The following is a 20,857-nucleotide window of genomic DNA, read 5'->3' as shown; positions in this document are numbered from 1 at the left end:
TGGGGTTAGGGTTAAAAATCCCATTTTAAGAAGAGCAATAGCAGAAATGGGCGGGGTTTATGACTTTGTGGCTGTGGTAACTAGTGACGACCAGTAACATCGGTTCCCACTTGGGGTTTTTTCTGTTATCCATGACGGGCCTGCGTGGATCTATCCGCCTATCCATACCCCGTGACCACCAAAACAACATAACAAAGTGGGGGGAAAATGGCGAGCGGAGAGGAGGCTAGACGCCCCTCTGTTTCTTCCTCTTCCGTCCTCGAGGACCTGTTCCCTGCCGGAGGGTCAGAGCCAGTATGCGGGGATGGGAACCCTGAACTCGTGCAACTGCGAGAGCGTCTCCAAGGCTGGCTATCGCAATACGAGCCTTTGCTGTTATGGGTGCAGAGGCTGCTTGTTTGGGAAAGGCCGCTCTACAGCATCTTTGTTGCGCTCACGCTGAACACCTTGTTCTGGTAAATGCTAAATCATTAGTAAGAATCACTCATGTAATCAGTTATGTTGCACTGAATAGGAAGCTGCACTGTAGCTACTGTTTTAGCTTGGTAGTAGTAACTCTAGCTAGCTACTTACTGTAGTGTAGCTAGATTGAATGACAGCAAGACGTCGATAATCCCTCGGACGACAGTGACGCTAGCTAGGTGGCTAATTAGCTATTTAACGCTGTCAGTTGGTAGTTTGGTATGCCAAAATGTACCCTACAAGTATCAAATAAATGAATAACGTTTAGCCAAATACCATACATTAACTACAAGTTATCTATCTTTGAAATAACGGTACCTAGTTGACAGATGTCAAATCTAGCTACCTCGCTAACAAGACGTTTCGGAGCGTTCAGATAGAATTGTGAAAATGTAGAACAAATATGCCTCTCCGACATGTAGACCAACTAATCATGATTGCTGTATTCATGGCATTTTATATCTGCAACGTTTGACAACTGAACGTGGCCAAGTTGACAGTTCTGTTTCATGTATTGTCCTGAACCAGGACAGGGGGATAGCTGACAGTCGATTCACTCTTGTGGCTAGCTAGCTACTTAACGTTAGCAAATAGCTAGGAACATTTTAAAATGGCATGGGTTGTTTTCATGTGTGTTTTACAGGCTTCTGTCTTCGACGTCCCTGCGCCCTCTCTTCCTCCTGAGTCTTTCCATTCTAGGGCTCATGCAGCTGGAGAGATGGAAGCATAAATTACCTCTCACAACAGGTAAGTAAGTTCATAGTAGGTGCATGCATGCATTACTCTTGCCACACCTGACCCTGGGCTCAGTGTGAAGTCTGAAATACTAGTATAGGTCACGCTTTGATAAGATGGTTGAATGTTGTGGATTTGACATGTCATTGTTCTGATGACTTTGATTCCCAAGCCTATTCTATGAAGTCTAAAATGTATTGATGTTGAAAAAATATCTCCTGTCTACTCTCTCCACTACAGTTCAGTATCCTGAGGCCAACCCAATGGAAAGGTACACATCTTGACTCAATTAAAGGTCCAATGCAGCTGTTTTTAATCTGTGTCAAATCATTTCTGGGTAACAATTAAGTACCTTAATAAACAAATAGCTTCTTAGCAAAGAGCAATTCATCAACAAGAATTTAGCTAGGACTATCCCTGGGTGGTCTGAGTGGGGAGGAGAAATGTATCATTAGTTGTTGTTGGCAGAGAGGTTTGGAACTCTTTATAATCGGTATATTCATTCATTTACTGCATGGAATGTCACCGTTGAAGGCCAAAACTCCATCCCACCAAAACAGGCTGAAATTTCGGTCTGTCTTTTCAAACGGCTCTTACACTAAAAGGGCATAATCATCATTTGCACAATTTCACAGTATTATTCCAACCTCAGTGTGGAAATGTGTATATAAAACAGAGAAAAATCACAATTTTTCACCGCACTGGGCCTTTAAACACATCCTACTCCACCCTGCTCCTATAACACCTTCAAGCACTTTACTGTTATAGTGACTCATGTGATTATTCAGCCGTTTTCCCTACTTGTTTCGTGGTCTGTACATGTCAATAGCACCAGGGCACATATTTATAAAGAATAGTAGAAGAACTGATCTAGGATCAGGCTCACCCTATCTATTATAAGCACTCCTACTCTGAGACGCTTGAAGCTTTTTAGGTCTGGCTTAGCACTGCTTGTGTTCTTCCCACGGACTCTTTCTCTGACTGCAGAGAGACCATGAGTGTGCAACCCCGGCTCCTCAGCATTCCAGAGCTCAGCCACCACCTGGTGGAGAGCTACCTCTACTGCTGCCTCTACGTCCAGGAGATGCTGCAGTACAAAAGGCAGAACCACGGAAAGGTATGCTGGGTTTGATGGCGGCACAGTGGGTTAGAGCTCATTGCCTCCAACGTCAGGGTTGTGGGTTCGATTTCCACGTTGGCCACATATACTTTATGTCATTTGGTATCTGTAGGTTGAAGTGTATTAAAGCAACTAAATTACCATACTGTTAAGTGCCTCAGTCATGTTTTATCAAAACATTAAATTGCTTGAGTTCCATATATATTTTTTGTATATCTGAAGGAGAGGAGGCTGGTGGGAGGAGCTGTAGGAGGACGAGCTCATTGTAATGGCTGGAATGGAATTTATGGAACGGAGTAAAACGTGATTTCCATATGTTATACCGTTGCATGAATCCCATTCCAGCCATTACAATGAGCCTCCTCCTATAGCTCCTCCCACCATCCTCCTCTGATCTGAAGAGGTATTTGCTGATGCTGAAGTAGTCATCCCTCCCCTACACTAGTTTCAGCCAACTTGCAGGTTTAATGACACTGCGTCTCTTCTCTCCCTCCAGTTCTGTGCCATGATGTGCTCTGGTTGTTCTGTGCTCGCCGTGGTGGGACACTACGTACCAGGAATCATGATATCCTATATCATCGGTGAGCTGCCTTGCGTTTTCAATCCTTTTTCCTTGTTTTTCACAAAGGCAGCCAACCAACCAGTATGCCAAAGGGTGTGGTTGTCTGTAAGAAAAGCAGTGCTACTGCATAACAATTGCCAACCAAAGTTATTGCCAATAACTTCTAAATGCAACCTTCATACCACCGTTTATAGTGTTGCCATTCCCCAACCAAGAAATGTATTGTGATTTGGCCATTTGTGACGCTCGGTATTCCAGGGTCGTAGTCAATAGTGCACACAGTAGCCAGACATTTGCAACGTTGTAGCGTTTGGAGTAAATGGTTTCCGTTGCAAAATGTTTTGTGTTCACTAATGAATACGACCTTGAAGGATATCCCTTTCTCTGGTTAAACTAAAGATTGAGTGCATTCCAAATGGCACTCTATTCCCTATATAGTGCACATCTTTTGACCAGAACTCTATGGGCTCTGATCAAACGTAGTGCACTATGTAGGCAAAAGGGTGCCATTTCAGATGCTGCACTTGTCACGGTGAGTCAAATGCCATTTAAGTGCCATGTTGGGGTTGTTTTTTGTCCTGTGCCCAGCGCTGAGTGTGTTGGTGTGGCCTCTGGTGGTGTACCACGAGCTGATCCAGCGGATGTACACGGGCCTGGAGCCCATCCTGATGAAACTGGACTACAGCATGAAGGGAGACACGCAGCACCACAAGCACGATAAGAGGAGTGAGTTTACACTGTGTGTTTGATGGTGCGTGTGTGTGTGCCCTGCCATCATTCACATGTCACCAGGTCCCCTCTCTGGCTGTGAACACTCAACATCAGGGTTGCCTGGTTTTAGGTTCTAATTCTCAGAGTAAAACACTCAACACACGTTATGAAAGCTTAACCAAGTTTATTCTGCCCAGAGGGTCAATACAGCTGCATTCAGACAAACATTTTTCACACAAGCACTGATATTTAACCGTTCCTCATAGGCGGAGTCTCCTACACATCTATACAAACATAATTCTTTACTGCTTGGCAGGACACTAGTGATGTAGGCCATAAACCTTTATTTCTCTCTTCAGGTAACCTGACCTCAACCCCCCCCTACCTTCCTCCTATAACCATTAACTTCTGGTGTAGCCCCTCTAAACCTCAGCACTCCCTCAGTGACATGAATAAGTATATTTCCTATTCTCAGAACCCAACACTGGGAAATCGTTCTCCTCCCGCTTTGTGCCACTAGCGTGGCAGCTGGAGCAAATTTATTTTCAGACATGTAAGGATTGGGGTTTCCACGGATCCTTAAAGGTCTTAAGTCATAAATTGTGCTTTCAAAGGTCTTATATGCAACAGGGATGACTACAGTGTTTCCGTTAAATTGTGCAGCAGCTTAATTGTTGCCACCACGGAAAAACAAACAAAATTGAGCGTCAAATAATACTCTTTCACATGTGCGCCTCTGAGTTGCATCGTTGCCAGAGAGAGCAAGGTAGCCTATGCCGTTTGATAGACAACACTGACTAGAGCTGGGACGATAAATAGAAAATTAGACGCTCTCCCCATACCGAAGCAATTTTGCACATGTTTGTAATTTCGGTGATTAGGCTACACTGCTGCTTTTTTTATTTGTTGCTTTTTTAAATTTCTAAAACATTATTTGATTAACCTGCTTCCTGCAATGAAAGTATCTGTCCTGTCCCTGTTTCGCTGCTGGCGTTCACTCCCGCTCCCCTCTTTGCACACAAGGTGAAGGGAGAGATGTATTCTGGTAAGCGCAAGCATACTGAAAGTTGGGCAACATTTAGAAATGTATAATTGCGTGAAAGACAGTTTTTCAAACAACTACTGTTGTTAAGTCTCAGCTTTATTTGAGTAACAATTATTTTGGAACTGTTAATATAAAAGAGAGAAAAAACACTTTACAAACGCAGGATGTAGTTGAGATGATTCACCAACGGAACAGAGCGCACCATTTGCGATGAATGCATCAAGTAGGCTACCAATGAAACGTTTTTTTGTAGGACGTTACATTTACTGTTAGATCAATTGCACGGCTAAAAAACAATATCATATTTAGATTTAGCAATCTAGCTAATGTGTTTTGAGTTCTCACTTCCTCAGTTGGTAAATTATGTAGCATAGTCTTATCACCTAGGCCAATATGCACAACAAATATACAGGAAAGTTCACCTCTAAAGAGACAAAAACATATCAAATTATTCCGGATCCTATTTTGAAATATTGCACATCAAAATATCCATCATGCACTCCATGAATATGTTAGATGAAATGGCATACTTCTTTACTTGCCACTGGAAAGTCAGTCTAGAGCCCTCCCACTTAGCTAACTTCAAGTATAACCATTTGATACCCGATTCATTTAACGAGGGAATTATTTTCTTCACCTTTTTGGTTGTAGTCTGTTATAGCATAATACCTCCAGAAGAGCTACTGTGTGTCTAGACATTTGTTCCAGCCCCACTCTAACAAACCAGATTCTACAAATCGACCTTGTTAAGCTGACTCAGGTGTGTTTGAGCAGTGCTGGATCAAAAGCCTGCACGCCCAGTGGCCTAGCTCTGGTTGACCATGTGTTTTTATATAGTAACAGTGCTGTATATTTGACCTTTTTTGAAGGCATTTTTTTAATAGTTATGGTATTGAGTATCAATATACTAAGCTGGTATTGAAATCGAAGCCAAAATTCTGGAAACTTAGTTAATGATTAGTTCATTGGGGTAGCCTAACAAATGCAGATAGGCAACCCCATGTTTCAGCCATCTAGTCTAGCCAGTAGCCACTAAACTACTACATTCGTCAGGCTCTTTGCTGAAATAGCACACCTGCCTGATAATGAGCCACCTTTGGTGAAAGAGCCAGCCCTAAAAATAAGACTTGTTGCCAACATGAGCTCATTTCTGGAGAACAATATTAGCTGGTGTGGCGCGCGCAGACCTCAATTTGTAGTAAATTGCACGCCAAGTGACATTTAAAAAAATGTCTTAAGTTCAACTTCTTGGATCCTGCAGTTACCCTTTTAAACTGTGTGTGTGTGTGTTGCAGAGGTGAAGAAGGAGGTGGAGGAAGGGGATGAGCCCAGGGCTGAGACAGAGAGCGAGAGCGAGGAGGAGCTGTCCTGCTTTGCCCCCCTGGTAAGCACCACATTGTCTGCCATCTTGCACCAGGGCACTAGGACCGTGTGTTGTTTGTGTGGACATATTTACCTATACTTGTGGGGACCAGAACAAAAATTGGACCAACTGGGGACATTGTCAGCCCCCACAAGGGAAAAAGGCTATTTCTAGGATATTAAGGTTAGAATTAGGGTTGGGGGCAATGTTCCCTCAAAAAATGTTGTCACTGAGCAAATTTCAGGTCTGCTGAGCGCAAACTTGAATGATGTGAAAATTCTTCCAGTGCGCATTTACTGTGAACACTGAGGCTGTACCTGCTTTAAGTTAGTTTTTTAATAGTGGCCAAGTAGACTACTATGGCTATTTGATCATAATGTAGTCTTACCAGAGTGGCCTACCATCGAAAACAATGGAGAAAATGCATCCCATAACATTTTAACATGGAAATAGCTGTTCTTTCATTCAGCCTACATTCCATGAGACTTGTCAAATCATTTTGCTGATTCAATGGTTTGGCTGATTCAAAATTAGACACATGTTGCATCCAATATGCACATGTTCACTTCCCCTTATGGATTTGAAAGGAAATTTAACGTTAATGGAAACTCCCTCTAGCCCATGCCTATAAATCTAATGCTTTTAAATATGTCTGGAATAGAACAGGCGCACACTTCAGCAGGAATGAGAGATTATTTGTACTCAACCAAGATATTCCCCTCAATGAAAGGATTGAGAGGATAAGGAAATATTATGGCTTGACTTTGTAATAACCTAATTGGGTTTTGTCGAGAGCCTTTCACTAAAGAACGATGATGTCATTCAATTGTACCATGTCATTGGTCAGGTGGATGCAAAGACCACAGCTCTGGCAATGGCCATCACCGACTCGGAGCTGTCTGACGAGGAAGCATCCATTTTGGAGAGTGGGGGGTTCTCCGTATCCAGAGCTACCACCCCACAGCTCACAGACGTCTGTGAAGGTAGGTACCCAAGCACAGCAGGCCCTTTCTCCAAAGTATCTGTCCTGTGCAACTTGGATTCAGAAGAAAAGGAATGGTGTGTATTCATTAGTGCAAACCGAAGCAAAATGTTTTGCACCATTAAAAAAAAAAACTCGCCTAGCGTGTAGTTATTGTCGGTTAATCAAAGCGGCACCACAGTCAGAGGCTCCATGTGTCGCAAGTGAAGTGGGAGATTTCTAATCAATGCCTTAATGGAATTGGGCTACAATGATCAACCAACTGGTAGGCTGTTGTTTCATATGAATGGAGTTGTTGTACACAAGGATGCCTCAATTAGCCTTGCTACTATAGCTAGTTAGCTGGCTAATTTAGCTGGCTACTGTAGCTAGCTTCTTTACAAAGATTAGATGCAGTCAAGACGGACACTAGCAGATGGTATGATAGATAACCTATGGCAGCAACAAGTTTGTGTAACTAACGTGTGTCGGTTTGCCAACTTTCTCTCTCTCTCTCCCTCCTCCGTGCCCCACACACAGACTGTCACACACACCGGCCCCTGCTCCCCTATCGTCCCCTCCCCCACCCTTCCAAGCAGAACACAGTGCACCGGCTCTCAAGTTACGCAAGCAAGTCTCCATTGAAGTTTAAAAAAAGAATACTCTTTAAAACATGTATTTAGACTATCTGAAAAAAATAATATTCTAATCGTGAAATCATTTCAAATGCCCATCCCTAGCATATAACCCGATGTTAAACATACAGTTGAAGTCGGAAGGTTGGAGTCATTAAAACTCATTTTTCAACCGCTCCATACATTTCTTGTTAACAAACTATAGTTTTGGCAAGTCGGTTAGGACATCTACTTTGTGCATGACACAAGTCATTTTTCCAACAATTGTTTAGAGACAGATTATTTCACTGTATCACAATTCCAGTGGCTCAGAAGTTTACATACACTAAGTTGACTGCCTTTAAACAGCTTGGATTATGTCATGGCTTTAGAAGCTTCTGATAGGCCTTGAAATACATCCACAGGTACACCTCCAATTGACTCAAATGTCAATTAGCCTACCTTCAAACTCAGTGCCTCTAAGCACGGGGGTGGCAGCATCATGTTGTGGGGGTGCTTTGCTGCAGGAGGGACTGGTGCACTTCACAAAATAGATGTCATCATGAGGTAGGAAAATTATGTGGATATATTGAAGCAACATCTCAAGACATCAGTCAGGAAGTTAAAGCTTGGTCGCAAATGGGTCTTCCAAATGGACAATGACTCCAAGCATACTTCCAAAGTTGTGACAAAATGGCTTAAGGACAGCAAAGTCAAGGTATTGGAGTGGCCATCACAAAGCCCTGACCTCAATCCTATAGAAGATTTGTGGGCAGAACTGAAAAAGCATGTGTGAGCAAGGAGGCCTACAAACCTGACTCAGTTACACCAGCTCTGTCAGGAGGAATGGGCCAAAATTCACCCAATTTATTATGGAAGGCTACCCAAAACGTTTGACCCAAGTTAAACCATTTAAAGGCAATGCTAATTGAGTGTATGTAAACTTCTGACCCACTGGGAATGTGATGAAATAAATAAAATCCAGCGACATGGCGTTGCAACAAGCAGGATATTGTAGATATTCACTCGCAAATAAATCATTCTCTCTACTATTATTCTGACATTTCACATTCTTCAAATAAAGTGGTGATCCTAACTGACCTAAGACAGGGATTTGTTACTAGGATTAAATGTCAGGAATTGTGAAAAACTGAGTTTAAATGTACTTGGCTAAGGTGTATGTTAACTTCTGACTTCAACTGTATGCTGTTGACTCCTTCCTCATTCACTATATATCAGAATTACATTTTCTCTGCATATTAAACTGCTACTCAGCGACATGGTGTTGCCATAAGCAGGATATTGTAGATATTCACTCGCAAAAAAGATCTTGCCATGTGCAGGTGAGATTTAAGCTGCTGCAATGTGACAGCTGCTGGATCAGAACGGTAGAAATTCAGCTTTGCGATTCACATTCTTAGAAGTGAACCCAATATTGCGATTTACTTCATGCATTGCTGACTACCTTTAACCCCATCCTCTCTCTCTCCTGTGACTGTTTAGACCTGGACCAGCAGAGTGTGCACAGTGACCCAGAGGAGGCATTCCTAAAGGACCTACCTGAATTCCCCTCGATTGACGAGTTCCCCATCGAGCACAGCCTCCTCCACTTCCCATTGCGTGGCCCCGGTCAGGGCCAAGGGGAAGGGGCCGCGGCTGGGGGAAGAGAGCCCTCGGAGGGGGAGCCCATGAGCCCGGCCAGCCTCCTCATCCAGCACCTGGCCTCCCCGCTCCACTTTGTCAACACACACTTCAACGGACATGGACGGCCGCCAGGTGGGGACCAGGGACCACTGCTGGGTGCTGGGAGAGCGGAGGTGATGGTGCATGGGGGGGGAGGGGAATCCCAGGCCCCGAGGCAGTCACTGGAAGCCCTGAGTGAGGAGATCGTGAACACGGCAATCTCCACCGTGGTGCAGAACACACTGTCTGCCCTGCTACGCTCCACCGAGGAAAGCAAGGGCCCGTCCATCGCAGATTTCCTGCCCACCGACATGCCCCCCAGCGCCCCGGAAAGCCCCCCCAGCGCCCCGGAAAGCCCCCCCGCCCCTGTCGCCGAGGCAGAAAAGGACCAGAATGTGGTCGCTGCGGAGTCTGAGAGGAGTGCCGAGGAGATGCCGGACGACATGTTTGTACCAACCGAGGACGAGGACTTTGAGCTTCTGGACGAAAGTGAACTGGAGCAGATGGACGAGAGTCTGCTGGGTCTTCTCAGTCCTGATGGACAGGGGGTAGTGGGAGTGGCCTCTCCCGCAGACACACCCCCATCTCCGACGCACCAACCGGAATCCTTCTAGCGTCCTCATCACCGCTCATACCCTACTGTTTTGTTTCATGTAGATATACATTATACAGATATATGTACACTTATCAAAGTGTCTGTGGTTAGTGGCAGTTGGTTAGTGATTGAGATCACTGTGGTTGATTCTGCCTTCACACGATCACTGTGGTTGAGTCCAAATGGCACCCTATTCCCTTTATAGTGCCCTACTTTTTTTACCAGGGCCCATAGGGCTCTGGTCAAAAGTAGTGCACTATAGCTGGAATAGGGTGCCATTTGGGATTAACATGTTTCTTGAGGCTTGGGCTTGATGGCACCTGTGTTTGACAGGCTTTTATTGCTTTTAATGAAGGGAACAAGCCATCTGAGTTTTGGGAGCTACTAGTAATATGTTTGGGTGGCAGGAGAACGGTTTGGTGGAGCCTCGTCCCAGATGTGTTTGTGCTGTATGTTGTAATGCCGAATGGAGTTGGGTATATTACAGCACAATCTGCAATGGGACCAAGCTATAGGGTCCAGATCTACACCCACCCGTCTTGAAGGAAATGATTAACAGATTATATGTAGATGGATTCTTTGAGAGAAAGAAAAGGTTTTTGATTATATTAATATATGATAAATTATTTTATTTAATGGTCAATTTAATGGAAATCTATTGTCATATGGGAATTTGAAAGTAATAAAGATTCTCTCTGGTCAGTAACCCAAGTCGATTCTACAATCTGCATTGGATTTAGATCTTTAGCAAAACACACGTTTTCATCATGTAGGCACAAATACGCACATTTGGGAGTTTCATTGAAGGCAGTTTATTAACCAGCAACCCCTCAAGTAAGTTCAGCACTCAATTGTGAAATCTCCCAAACAAAACTTAGTACTGTAGTTTTTAGCCATACACAAAGGATTTATGCCATCTATTAGAATGACATTTCAGATTCACAATAATAGGTCTTTGAAATGTAGGGTGTATTGGACATTGTAGGCACAAATACGTATGTTTGGGAGTCTTATTGAAGGCAATTTAATGACCAGCAAGCCCCTCAAGTAAGTTCCACACTGAGCAAAATTTCCAACAGATCTTTGAATTTTAGTGTGTATTTTTTTAAATCCCCAAACCAGGTGATGGTAAAAATTATTTCTTTACCCATACAAAACATACTTACTGTGGTATGCTGACAACCTTTTCAGTTGCTCATCGTCAACATCTTAAAGGTCTATATTTTGTTAGTTGTATTCTGTAATGTTTGTAAGTGAATGCAAGTGCTACTTCACCACCACCAATTGCTCAATATGTGTACAACTTAAATGTTCTGGGTACTTAATACTCTTGGAAATCCCAGACCTAGGGCAAAACATTTGTAACACTGTGGGAGGCAATCAGTCTGTCTAGAGACCAGGTACCTAACATCTGAAGAAGGTTCATAATGCAGGTTTTGTCATGGCAATCCCACATACAACTGCCATTCGCTGTGACAAATGATTGAAATAGGAATACATGCATTGCATTCTCAGTCAAAAAGGTATGTTACCTAGGTAACAATGATGGGTTAGAAATGTTGCACGCTGATAGGAATTCATTTCATAAATTGGTTACTGGTGGGAATTCAGCTCAACCCCCAACTTAACTAGGGACAGCTTTATTGCGAGTGTGCCTATCTGATCTGAATCTCAGGAGTGAGATGTACTTTAGTTTGCGCAATGGAAGATACCGTTGCACGTAGAAACTAATATGTAGATGAAAATGGTGTCCTATGTCTAGCCTAAAGTTCCCCAACCCAAGTTGTCCCTGTGCACTGTATTGTAATATAGACCAACCTTTTTCCTGGCCAATGCCTCCCAAGCACTTCTGTAAAAAGTTTCCCTCAAAATGAGAGCAATTTAACATTGCATGTGAAAACCAAGCATTAAAAATGCAACTTGGAGGGAGCAAGACCTTGGACTTGTAGCAAGCATGCAATTTGTATGTTGCAGCTTAAATAGAATTCTTTAACACTAAATTGCCAATGAGGCAATTTAGTGCGATTTCATTTAAAAGGAAATTTGTTTTACTATAATCCCACTGTAACCAACTATAAAAAGTTATTAACAAATGTGTTATAGAAATGTTTGCGTATGCTTTTACTGTTTCTTGATCTATAAAGGCACTTAACAAGAAATGTACTATTGCAAAGAAATGTATCTTGTCTCCTGTTTTTCAGAAACTGCTCATCACTTTGATCTTTTACATCCACAAGGAACACAAACAAGTTTTGAAAATGCTGATAAGATTTATTGCAATTACAAGAGGTTAAACACTAACAGCTGCTCTTTGTGCAGTGAAAGAATAAACTGAAACAAGGGATGGAATGCAGTTGAAATTGATTTAAATCCCTTTTATCCATTAACCCATATCCTCCTCTCCCTCCTCTTCAAACTCGCCCTCCTCCTCGGCGGTGGCATCCTGGTACTGCTGGTACTCAGACACCAGGTCGTTCATGTTGCTCTCGGCCTCGGTGAACTCCATCTCGTCCATGCCCTCTCCGGTGTACCAGTGCAGGAAGGCCTTGCGGCGGAACATGGCTGTGAACTGCTCAGAGATGCGCTTAAACAGCTCCTGGATGGCCGTGCTGTTCCCGATGAAGGTAGCGGCCATCTTGAGGCCGCGGGGTGGGATGTCGCAGACTGCGGTCTTGACATTGTTGGGGATCCATTCGACAAAGTAGCTGCTGTTCTTGTTCTGCACGTTCAGCATCTGCTCGTCCACCTCCTTCATGGACATGCGGCCACGGAAGATAGCGGCCACGGTGAGGTAACGGCCGTGGCGGGGGTCGCAGGCGGCCATCATGTTCTTGGCATCGAACATCTGCTGGGTGAGTTCAGGCACCGTCAGCGCTCTGTACTGCTGGCTACCTCTGCTGGTGAGGGGGGCAAAGCCTGGCATGAAGAAATGCAAGCGGGGGAATGGGACCATGTTGACAGCTAGCTTACGTAGGTCGGCGTTGAGCTGGCCGGGGAAGCGCAGACAGGTGGTGACACCACTCATGGTGGCTGACACCAGGTGGTTGAGATCCCCATAAGTGGGAGTCGTCAGCTTCAGGGTGCGAAAGCAGATGTCGTACAAGGCCTCGTTGTCGATGCAATAAGTCTCGTCAGTGTTCTCCACTAGCTGATGCACAGACAGGGTGGCATTGTAGGGCTCCACCACGGTGTCTGACACTTTAGGGGAGGGCACCACACTGAAGGTGTTCATGATGCGGTCAGGGTACTCCTCACGGATCTTACTAATCAACAGGGTACCCATGCCAGAGCCCGTGCCGCCTCCAAGGGAGTGGGTGAGCTGGAAACCCTGAAGACAGTCGCAGCTCTCGGCTTCCTTTCTCACCACATCCAGGACAGAGTCTACCAGCTCTGCTCCCTCAGTGTAATGGCCCTTTGCCCAGTTGTTACCTGCACCACTCTGTCCTTTAAACAACAAAAAGTAACGCAATGAGATGTAGGCTAGGCATATTACTATGGTAAGGCGAAATTAATTTGCAATTTCAAAGTATTTGCTCACCAAAGACAAAGTTGTCCGGTCTGAATATTTGGCCAAATGGTCCAGAGCGGACAGAGTCCATCGTGCCAGGCTCCAGATCAACTAGAATGGCACGAGGAACATACTTGCCACCTGAAATAAATTAACATATACATTATGGGTCAGGAGCTAATTTGTGACAGATTTTCATGCAAATATTATAAAATCTGCATTAAGAAAATATGCGCATTTTCCCACCAGTGGTAAGTTTCCACCAAACTGACTAGTTGCGGATAAAAATCAGTGTGATAACAGTGCACAAAAACACTTTTCACTAAAGTTTTCATATACCATTTTTTTTTTTTTTAAGTTCAATGTGTTTCCATCGCATTTAACTCTACCGATAGTTTAGTCAAACTGTTGCATTAAATAGCAAATGTTCCTACTCTGGTCTTGGTACATGCACTCTAGCCAACAGCTTGCAGATACAGTGCGGGCAGGCTAGTCTACATGATGAGATTTATGGATAAGAGTGAGAATATTTGTCAAACAGCAGTCAAGCATCAAGTCACAGAATTAGACCCTCTTTATTGGAAAGGAGCATCAAGATCTCATCTGTTGTCTAAAACGGCATTGTTTCTCTGAGTCGGAGACCACACACCATGTTGCGTGACTCCAAGTTTACTTCAATATCTGGTTAAGGCCTTTGCAGACAACAATTTTAGCTGTCTTATGCCACTATTCTTCCATCCTAGAGAAAACGTCCACATCGTGGGCAAAATCTTAGGTTGTAAACGATTGTCGGATGTCTTGGCTCGTTCAGTGTGACAGGGTCTAGGTCTGCCGATTTTAAGTACCGCTTCAAGCAGTCTGACAAAGTTCTAGCAGTGTCTGAATTTTTGGGGTCTTTATCGTGTAGTGTGTGTGTGTGTGGCTGGTGTTATGAGCCGATCCTGGTGACTGACCAACAGGAACACGGTTGGCACTGAGTAGGCACACAATAATACAATTATTGTGAATAGTTAGATTAATATAATAGTTCAATTTAAACATTCAGCCTACATGCTGTGCAAGAATTATTTCCCTAATCTTTTTTACATGAAAGGTCTGAAATCAGGCCCATTTTATTCTGAGTTCAGATTATTCTGAGTTTGGACATGAGGTTCATGTGAAAACTACTTCACTGGTGCATAAACAGAGGCTAGAGCTGCTGCCACATGCCCAGATCAAAATATATAATAAACCGCTGCAGTTGATTGCAAGCCAATTCCAGAATGTGACTACAGAACAGAAGCATATCCTACAATCTGGACAGGTTGATATCAATATTTTAATTTGTTATCACACAGTGTGACAATGTGAATCTTAAAAGACTGAAGCCTTTAGTTAAAGAGAACACAGCTTCATTTTTTTAGAAGACTTGACACTACTACCAGCGAAAATACACTTTAAAATCACTAGCTACTTAATGTTTTATATTTATTCAAAATGTCACAATTTAGTTAGCTACCTATGTACATAGAGGATCCTTTCCAGTTAGTTACCTGTTGCCTCATTGTAGTACACATTGATTCTCTCAAGCTGCAGATCGCTATCACCATGGTAAGTGCCAGTTGGGTCTATTCCATGCTCGTCACTGATAACCTCCCAAAACTGCAAAAGTATGATGGAGTGGTTAGTGGCACGTCGGCGGGTAAAAGTTACTCATAGCATTATAGCTAGCAAGCTAAAGTTAGGCGCCGAGCAGCCATGGACAATTGACCCAATTTTACTCTTCATACAAATCGCAAATACTTTAGTTTGGACTTAACTTATGGGCAGGCTAGCGACACAAAGTTAGCTAGCTAACGTTTACGTTTGTTACTTTGAAAAATGCAACACGTTTGCAATACATTTTAATTTTAAAAAAAGTGCCCTTACCTTGGCACCGATCTGATTTCCACATTGGCCGGCCTGCAGATGAACAATCTCCCTCATGTTAAAATCGAATTCACGTGTAAATTAATAAAGATCAATTGTAAACATCTGACAATAACTTGAATCTTTACTCCGCGCCTTTTTTCGACACGTCTGAAGTCGAGCGAGCTGTTGAAAGAGAGGGAAAATAAAGCTTCAGCGCACGTGACGAATTTGTCTTTGCATGCATTCCATTGGCTAAATCAATATTACATCATTATCATACAAAGCAATACATGCTTGGGTGTGTGTGTGTGTATATATATATATATATATATATATATATATATAATATATAAAATGTAAAGCTCCTTATAACCCTAGCACAGGCAAAGACAGGCGGCCGCCAGCCAGTCAACGAATGTATTCTTTTTTTTACATGCAGCCAGTTGATAGCGGTGGATGGATATATACATACAATATGTTGTATTTAAAAATATATATGTTATTACATGCAGTGTTTACCTGTGGACCATGATATAAATAGAATTGCATAATGTAGCCTACACACAACATATGTGTGAAGCTATTCCTTTTTGACCCCAATGTGAAACTTCTGCTTCAACAGAAAACTCTATGCCACTGCTCAAGGGGCACTGCTCTGCGGCTGACACTTTGCTGCCTATAGCCTCTTGTGTGTTTTGGAAGAAGGATTCATTGGGGAGAGGGGCAACCAGAAGTCCAGTGATGATGATATTCATTGAGGTCATCACTATTTATTTAGTCACCAAAAACATAAAACATTCAACCTTTAATATGCAAATGAATGTCAGATGTCTTTATCAAAAAGTATAAAGACCATTTTTGTTTATTTTGAACAAACATATAACAACTCCGACAGAAAGCGCTTCAGAAAGTAGTGTAAATTCATGCAGTGTCTTTTCTTGTCCTTGATGCAAGATCTTTCTCCTATGGATAGTGTAAACAAAATAGAAACATTACTTTGCAATAAACGGTTCATGAAAAATCAATGAACCCAAAGGAATGAGGGCAATGCAGTACAAATGTTTCCCCTACCATTAGTACAGATCAGGTCCCCCCACAATTGTTTTCAATTGAAATCTTAGAGGTCCAGGAAAAGAATCTAAAAACACTGGCACAGAAGCATTCCAAGCTATGAGACGTGATTGCTGTGCCTGTGTCCTAGTTACTATACTCACCTCCCTGAGTTGGTCTGCAGCAATCTGCAGTTTGGCCCTCATCTCATCACTAATGATAACATCAGACAACACGGACCATCTACCATCCTGGAAGCTCACTGGCATTGAGAAGACTACACCAGCTGGGAGGTTGTACTGTCCTGCAGAGAGGCCAAGAGAAGACATATCAGGGCCTTTATTTATAAAGTGTCTTAGAGAAGGAGTGCCGATCTAGGATCAGTTTGACCTTTTAGACACTCATACTCTGAGACACTTTATGAATATAGCCTTCATAGGCAGCACTTATTTAGTATGCTTACTTACTTCTTTGTGTTCTTATTTTTATTTATTGTTTGTTTTTGTTAGACCTTATGCTATTTTTAGTATCATATTGTTATTGATGCTAATGTTACATGTTAATACATGCTAATGTAATGCTAATGTTACAGCACAAACAGATCTGGGATCAGGCTTAATGATGCAGTCTTTCTATAGCCAAGTCATGTCAATGACTATAGGAGTTGGCAAGTCTGCACAAACAGATCTGGGACCAGACTAGTATTATTCCCTCCTATCTGCAAATGTCACTATATTGACTTTTGACCCGACCTGTGCTGAGTATGCCTAAGGAGAGGACCTCCTCAGCAGAAGAGTTGCAGTTCCAGGCCTTTAGAACTGCAATGATCCCATTAGTGGCTGATATGGCGGTGGCCCTCTGGGACTTGGAGGCTACAGTGGCACGTTGGGAACTGACCAAATTCAGGAAGTCAGTCTGTAGCCATTTCCTTTGAGAAAAAAAAAGGTATTCAAAGTTTGCGGTGTACTATGTGTGTGTTAGAACTAGAGCACTGATGACAGGGAGGTATATTATCAAAACTTAGTGCAGTGGTAGTTGAATTTAGGTATGAAATAGCACAGGAACAGTAGCTTCGTCCCAGATCTGACTGTGCTGTCTTTCCAAATCCGAAGGACATTTTGGCATGACAATGACCATAGGAGTCGGCTATACAGCACAAACAGATCTGGACTGCAGGAACAGTACAGATTCATTGATAAACATCATTTGGCAATAATGTCTTAGCAAACAGTTAAGTTACATGTCATATATCATCTTTAGGACTGGCTGAGAAAAATCTGATGGTCCCCAGATGGCCCCTTCGTATTGGAAAACCTTCGCCCTCTGCAGGTCAACATGGGAACTGCCGCTGATGTTGCCCCAAACGATGACATCTGTCACATCTGACGCAGACGATAAAGAAGAATCACATGAAGGTTTGAGGGTTTTTTCCAATTTAAGGTGTAAATGTTTATCCATTTTATAGATACATATATAACGGTAATGAAAAAATGAAGGAAAAAATGATTGCGCTAAAAGTTGATTTGAGGAAAGTTTCACTTGGAATGATTGGGATATGTTGTTGTCGTCTACTTTAGTTGAATGCACTGACTCAGTCGCTCTGTATAAGAGCAAAATTAATGTAAATGTACAATTTTGATTTGTTACCTGCAGTCTTCACAGATAGCTTCTGTGCAATGTGAGCTCTGGCTTCGTACTCCAGTTGAGTTGCCATGCCGACAAAGCGTCCGCTGTCAACCGAGGGAGCGTTCTCTAGCAGAAGGGAGCACTTCAGGTTAACCAAGGAGTTCCCAGCCACAATCACCACCACGTTCTTGTGCGCCCTTTCGTCGATAAGGCGCCCATACTGTTGGTAACGCTCCGAAACCTTCCTCACCTTAAAAATAATAATATGGTCATTTAGCAGATGTTTTTATCCAAAGCAACTTACAGAACTGTCAACACTGACACATGTTCAGCGTATGTGGAGTGGATGATACAATAATCCAACCCACAACCCTGGTGTTGCTTGCACTGTGCTCTAACTAACCCACCGAGCCATTCGAACTACCAATATCAACCCAATATTGCGATTTACTTCATGCATTGCTGACTACCTTTAACCCCATCCTCTCTCTCTCCTGTGACTGTTTAGACCTGGACCAGCAGAGTGTGCACAGTGACCCAGAGGAGGCATTCCTAAAGGACCTACCTGAATTCCCCTCGATTGACGAGTTCCCCATCGAGCACAGCCTCCTCCACTTCCCATTGCGTGGCCCCGGTCAGGGCCAAGGGGACGGGGCCGCGGCTGGGGGAAGAGAGCCCTCGGAGGGGGAGCCCATGAGCCCGGCCAGCCTCCTCATCCAGCACCTGGCCTCCCCGCTCCACTTTGTCAACACACACTTCAACGGACATGGACGGCTGCCAGGTGGGGACCAGGGACCACTGCTGGGTGCTGGGAGAGCGGAGGTGATGGTGCATGGGGTGGAAGGGGAATCACAGGCCCCGAGGCAGTCACTGGAAGCCCTGAGTGAGGAGATCGTGAACACGGCAATCTCCACCGTAGTGCAGAACACACTGTCTGCCCTGCTACGCTCCACCGAGGCAAGCAAGGGCCCATCCATCTCAGATTTCCTGCCCACCGACATGCCCCCCAGCGCCCCGGAAAGCCCCCCGCCCCTGTCGCCTAGACAGAGGAGGCAGAAAAGGACCAGGATGTGGTCGCTGCGGAGTCTGAGAGGAGTGCCGAGGAGATGCCGGACGACATGTTTGTACCGACCGAGGACGAGGACTTTGAGCTTCTGGACGAAAGTGAACTGGAGCAGATGGACGAGGGTCTGCTGGGTCTTCTCAGTCCTGATGGACAGGGGGTAGTGGGAGTGGCCTCTCCCGCAGACACACCCCCATCTCCAGAGCACCAACCGTAATCCTTCTAGCGTACTCATCACCGCTCATACCTGTAATATTCATATGTGAATACATACCGAATTATAATTGGATGCATTTTACCGCCGTATCCTACTGTGCGGTGATTGGTTAAGACCACCCAGACGGTTAGGTCATGGCCAGTTGATCGTGGTTGGAGATAGGCGAACATGCAGTTGTAGCTAGTTAATAAAGAGTTATGTTAAGAAACATCCTGTAGTTCTGCGTTTTATTATTTTGTACAAAGCGTACAAAACAAGACATGGTGTCAGAGTAAATGGTCTTAAAAGATGGATTTTTCTGGAGTTCCTTCACCTCGAATGGACTGTGGTAAATGGAATCACTTTGCAAAAGTGTGCAGAGCTTACCGTGGAAAAACAGTACACACAGTGAGTGAAGATGAAATGTCAATCAAAGAGTCAAATGATGATGAACTGTTTATTGATTCAGTGAGACAGAAAAGTCACATATCAGAGACAGAGCAAGCCTTTGCTGACATTGAGATAGGAACACAAGGCACAAAGCTAAAGTTCAAACTAGACACTGGTGCACAAGTAAACATTATTCCTCTGAATAAGTACCGCAGCTTGACATCTGAGTGCGAGCTACAGCCCACCATGCGCAGACTGACTGGTTATGGTGGTGAACAGCTCCCAGTAAAAGGCACATGCATTTTCAAATGCAAATACAAGGAAAGTGACATGTTGTTGACACTAGAGCACCTGCAGTGCTAGGTCTTAAAGCATGTTTAGACATGGACCTCATCAAGCTAGTTTTATCAGTAACAGCACCAGTAGAGACAGAAAATGTACTGGAGGAGTTTGCTGATGTCTTTACAGGAATAGGATTATTCCCAGGAGAATGTACCATTCACCTTGACCCAGACGCAACCCCTGTGGTCTACCCACCGAGAAAGATTCCCCTTGCTCTCCGTGCCCGTCTGAAGAAAGAGTTGGAGAGCATGGAGCAATCTGACATAGTCACCAAGGGAACAGAACCGACTGACTGGGTAAACGCGTTAGTGGTGGTGGAGAAACCACGCACAGGCAAGCTCCGAGTATGCCTCGACCCAAGAGACTTGAACAAGGCTATCAAACGGCCCCATTACCCTTTACCGACGCTAGATGGTATCACACACAAGCTAGCGGGAGCACACTACTTCAGTGTCATGGACGCTAGATCAGGCTACTGGGCTATCAAGCTCACAGAAGAGTCATCTAAGCTCACAACATTCAACACACCGTTTGGACGCTACAGGTTCTGTCGCCTGCCTTTTGGGATTATCTCAGCCCAAGACGAGTTTCAGCGAAAGATCGACGAAGTGTATGAAGGCCTCGACGGAGTTGTGGCAATTGTGGACGACATCCTTGTTTATGGTCGAACCAAAGAGGAGCACGACCGAAACCTCCGCGCGATGCTGCAAAGGTCCCGCGAGAGAGGAGTCCGGCTCAACCCCGAGAAGAGCACAGTAAGCGCTAGAGAGGTCAGCTACTTCGGACATCTTCTCACAGCGACTGGAATCAAGCCGGATCCACAGAAGATCTCAGCCATAAAAGAAATGGAGCCACCAAAGAACCGTGCAGAGCTGGAAACAGTGCTTGGCATGGTCAACTACTTAGCCAAGTTCGCACCCAGCCTCTCCAATGCTAATGCA

The 20,857-nt window shown here is 44.0% G+C and overlaps 3 protein-coding genes across 3 annotated transcripts; 1 reads left to right on the top strand and 2 right to left on the bottom strand.

Annotated features, from left to right (window-relative positions):
* The first annotated feature begins 91 nt into the window (after positions 1-91).
* Positions 92-12,028, top strand: LOC115179335 (reticulophagy regulator 2). Its single transcript, XM_029740751.1, has 9 exons — positions 92-455; positions 1,106-1,209; positions 1,438-1,468; positions 2,185-2,314; positions 2,814-2,898; positions 3,468-3,605; positions 5,931-6,019; positions 6,846-6,981; positions 9,077-12,028. Exons 1-9 carry the CDS (start codon positions 208-210, stop codon positions 9,868-9,870), a joined length of 1,755 nt encoding a protein of 584 aa, XP_029596611.1. The 5' UTR covers positions 92-207; the 3' UTR covers positions 9,871-12,028.
* A 73-nt stretch (positions 12,029-12,101) lies between these two features.
* On the bottom strand, positions 12,102-15,453 carry LOC115179337 (tubulin beta-4B chain-like). The gene is made up of 4 exons (XM_029740754.1): positions 15,268-15,453; positions 14,892-15,000; positions 13,390-13,500; positions 12,102-13,295 (listed from the first exon to the last, which is right to left on the bottom strand). Exons 1-4 carry the CDS (start codon positions 15,322-15,324, stop codon positions 12,235-12,237), a joined length of 1,338 nt encoding a protein of 445 aa, XP_029596614.1. The 5' UTR covers positions 15,325-15,453; the 3' UTR covers positions 12,102-12,234.
* Positions 15,454-15,975: 522 nt separating this feature from the next.
* On the bottom strand, positions 15,976-18,181 carry LOC115179272 (putative malate dehydrogenase 1B; the record flags this gene model as incomplete). Its single annotated transcript, XM_029740650.1, has 5 exons — positions 15,976-16,212; positions 16,464-16,603; positions 17,052-17,227; positions 17,540-17,681; positions 17,947-18,181. Coding segments are annotated over 5 exons (735 nt in total), but the record flags the coding sequence as incomplete, so codon positions are not given.
* Between the last annotated feature and the right edge of the window lie 2,676 nt (positions 18,182-20,857).

This window comes from Salmo trutta, chromosome 39 (genome assembly GCF_901001165.1).
Source record: "Salmo trutta chromosome 39, fSalTru1.1, whole genome shotgun sequence".
NCBI classification, from domain to species: Eukaryota; Metazoa; Chordata; class Actinopteri; order Salmoniformes; family Salmonidae; genus Salmo; species Salmo trutta.
The sequence above is the reverse complement of the archived record's forward strand: the minus strand, read 5'-3'. Positions and strand labels throughout refer to the sequence as shown.

What these genes read in the sequence shown, in the direction of transcription:
- LOC115179335 (XM_029740751.1), top strand. Translation starts at nt 208, where the DNA reads ATGGCGAGCGGAGAGGAGGCTAGACGCCCCTCTGTTTCTTCCTCTTCC. An exon ending in CATGATATCCTATATCATCG is followed by an intron (nt 2,899 to 3,467) that starts GTGAGCTGCCTT and finishes TCCTGTGCCCAG; the next exon opens with CGCTGAGTGTGTTGGTGTGG. An exon ending in GCTCACAGACGTCTGTGAAG is followed by an intron (nt 6,982 to 9,076) that starts GTAGGTACCCAA and finishes GTGACTGTTTAG; the next exon opens with ACCTGGACCAGCAGAGTGTG.
- LOC115179337 (XM_029740754.1), bottom strand. Translation starts at nt 15,324, where the DNA reads ATGAGGGAGATTGTTCATCTGCAGGCCGGCCAATGTGGAAATCAGATC. An exon ending in GTACTACAATGAGGCAACAG is followed by an intron (nt 13,501 to 14,891) that starts GTAACTAACTGG and finishes AATTTATTTCAG; the next exon opens with GTGGCAAGTATGTTCCTCGT. An exon ending in ACCGGACAACTTTGTCTTTG is followed by an intron (nt 13,296 to 13,389) that starts GTGAGCAAATAC and finishes TGTTGTTTAAAG; the next exon opens with GACAGAGTGGTGCAGGTAAC.